The sequence below is a fragment of the Suillus paluster genome (assembly GCF_016628075.1).
Source record: "Suillus paluster strain FC165 chromosome Unknown EDB91scaffold_240, whole genome shotgun sequence".
Lineage (NCBI taxonomy): Eukaryota > Fungi > Basidiomycota > Agaricomycetes > Boletales > Suillaceae > Suillus > Suillus paluster.
Window position 1 is genome coordinate 1,400 of NW_024537800.1, and position 2,511 is coordinate 3,910.

The 2,511-nt window shown below is 46.1% G+C and overlaps 1 protein-coding gene across 1 annotated transcript; it reads left to right on the forward strand.

Annotated features, from left to right (window-relative positions):
- Positions 1 to 698: 698 nt before the first annotated feature.
- EDB91DRAFT_1282011 (major facilitator superfamily domain-containing protein) lies at positions 699 to 2,220 on the forward strand (the record flags this gene model as incomplete). Its single annotated transcript, XM_041324749.1, has 8 exons — positions 699 to 886; positions 1,043 to 1,106; positions 1,131 to 1,340; positions 1,402 to 1,429; positions 1,485 to 1,558; positions 1,607 to 1,692; positions 1,751 to 1,940; positions 1,998 to 2,220. The coding sequence occupies 8 exons, from the start codon at positions 699 to 701 to the stop codon at positions 2,049 to 2,051; spliced, it is 894 nt and encodes a 297-aa protein (XP_041168903.1). The 3' UTR covers positions 2,052 to 2,220.
- Between the last annotated feature and the right edge of the window lie 291 nt (positions 2,221 to 2,511).

Consider the following 2,511-nt stretch of genomic DNA (forward strand, 5'->3'; position numbering starts at 1 on the left):
GGACACTTCCTTGTCAAAGGGGCAAAAGTGCGAAAATGTTTTATATCCTACATCATTTTGAAAGGGTCCTGGAGGAGGAGCAGGTACACAAATAGACAAAAAAAGCGGTCTATTATATTATATTATACATATATAAACCAAACTACTACTTATATATGAAAGGGGAGCAATTGTGGTGTGGTGGTGAAGCTGCAGTGATATGGGGAGGGTGTGGGAACAATTGATATTGTGGAGATTCCCAAAATGGGCGATGTTTTTGGTGTTGTGGGGGCGAACATGTGATGTGTGGGAATAATGTGGGAAGACCTGACATGAGGAGGTGACCAAAATGGGATATGTTTTGTGAATAATAAATATATCCTGGAATGACAAACAGCTGAGTTTCAAAAATGCGAAAAATGCGGCTGTGTATGCAACAGATGGGATCCACCATGGGATACATCCAATGGATAATGGATAATCTTACTGGATGATGTATCCTAGTTTTAGGCTTATAGTCCAGTTTGGATGTATCAATATAGCATTATGGACTCTCCGGCCCACTCATCTATCACACACTGGATTCACTACTACTATTCATAATTTCCTATATAGTACATTGCTCTACTACCATCTATACTATATACACCCGGCCCATCCGTTTGCCTTGGACACTCCACCCCCTCGGCCCACTCGTCTAACACGGTACAATTATTGCCATGGGCCTGCACCAGGTGACCCGTCTCTATTGGTACATTGTCACGCCTGGCTGCCCGTCTGAGACGGGTGAATTCACTGAAGGGGCTCACCAATCTCCGCCCGCTGAAGGTTCTTGTTCCCTGATTCGCCTACAAACACCTGGTTTCTCACTCCAGACGAGCGGGCCAAAGCCGTACAGCGCATCGATGTGCGTCTGTCAAGCGAACTGATATCACCCCTTGCTTACGATTAGCGCAGGAAAATCAAACAGGTGTTGAGAACAAACACTTCAAGACGGAGCAGTACACATTAGATGCAATTGTGTTTTTTGATCCTTCTTCACGTGCACATCTCTACTATCTAGGATGATCGAAGTCCTGACTGACCCCAAGACATGGCTCTTCGCCCTCTTCTCGGCTCTAGCAAATGTGCCCAACTGATTTGTAAACCAGCTATCACTGATCCTCGCGTCATTCGGATTCACCAATCTACAGACGACTCTCTTGTCCTGTGTTCCTGGTGTGATTGCAATATTGACAATCTTGACTGCTGTTAGGCTTGCTATACGACGGCCGAATTCCAGAGCATATGTTGGTGCTATGGCCTTCATCCCAGCGTTGTTGGGAATCCTGCTAGTCAACCTACTTCCTTGGTCGGATCGCGTATGTGACTTGCTTCTGCGAGTCTACCGAGTTGTATTTAATACAAATCACACGATATTAGGTTGGACTTCTTGTCGGCCTGTTCCTGGGTGCGTGTGATCGCTGTGATGCCCCTAGTGTATGTGCATGCTCATCGCTCCATAGTCAGTGCAGCTGCGCCTGCATTTGTACTGTCATTGTTGTGGCTTAATACCGTGACTGCTGGCCATACGAAGAGGGTAGGTACTCCGCCAATTATTGAAGTTGCCCCCTAAATGAACCTGCAGGTTGTTACTAGCGCCATCATGCTCTCGTCTTACTGCATTGGCAACGCAGCTGGCCCCTTCATGTGGAAGTCACAATATAAGCCGCGGTATGTCATTCTTCGACCGACCCTAGGAAGGTTCAAAGCACTCATGATTCATGTGCAGTTACCACGTGCCATGGGCTGTCATCGGCGCATGCTACATCATCTGTCCGATACTTCTCCTTGTCATCCGTGTTTTTCTCGCACGAGAGAACCGAATCCGTGACACAGAGCCTCTTGATGATAGTGAAGAAGAATACGTCATCGAGCGAATCACAGAGGATGGGAAGCATGTAGAAGTCAAGGTCGAGAAGGTGCGTTCTCCGAATGATTGCTTTTCGTGTACAGTATTAATATTCTGCCTGCATCAGGGGTTCCTGGATTTGACAGATAGGCAGAACAGGGACTTCAGATATGTTTTGTAACATTAAGCACGCCCGACTCTTACTGCTATTCGTACTGCCAAATGGCAATTCGTGTTCATTGATTCGCACACAACCTAGTTGGTATCATGAGAGTGCATTGTTTATGTATTGATGTGGTATTATATTACACAGGAGACTCCTCACTTCTACGAATCGTATTCACTTGTGGCGTAGTCCGAGTCAAGGTTGATTTCAGGCGGTTCTCTCTAAAGCGAACGTGCTCGAGTTCCAACACAAACATAATAATACAACATGCCTGAAATGTAATGCAGAGCTTAGGGCTGCATACCGCACGAAAAATCTAGTGTTCATCTTGGTGTAATATAGGCGGGGGAGCGTCGCTGCTGATGACAATCTCGATTTTCCAAGCATATTTCAATGGTTGCAACCACATCGTTGTATCCCACAGCCAGTGGTGTTATCATCCGACCCAGACTCAATGTCAATGAGAAAGATACTG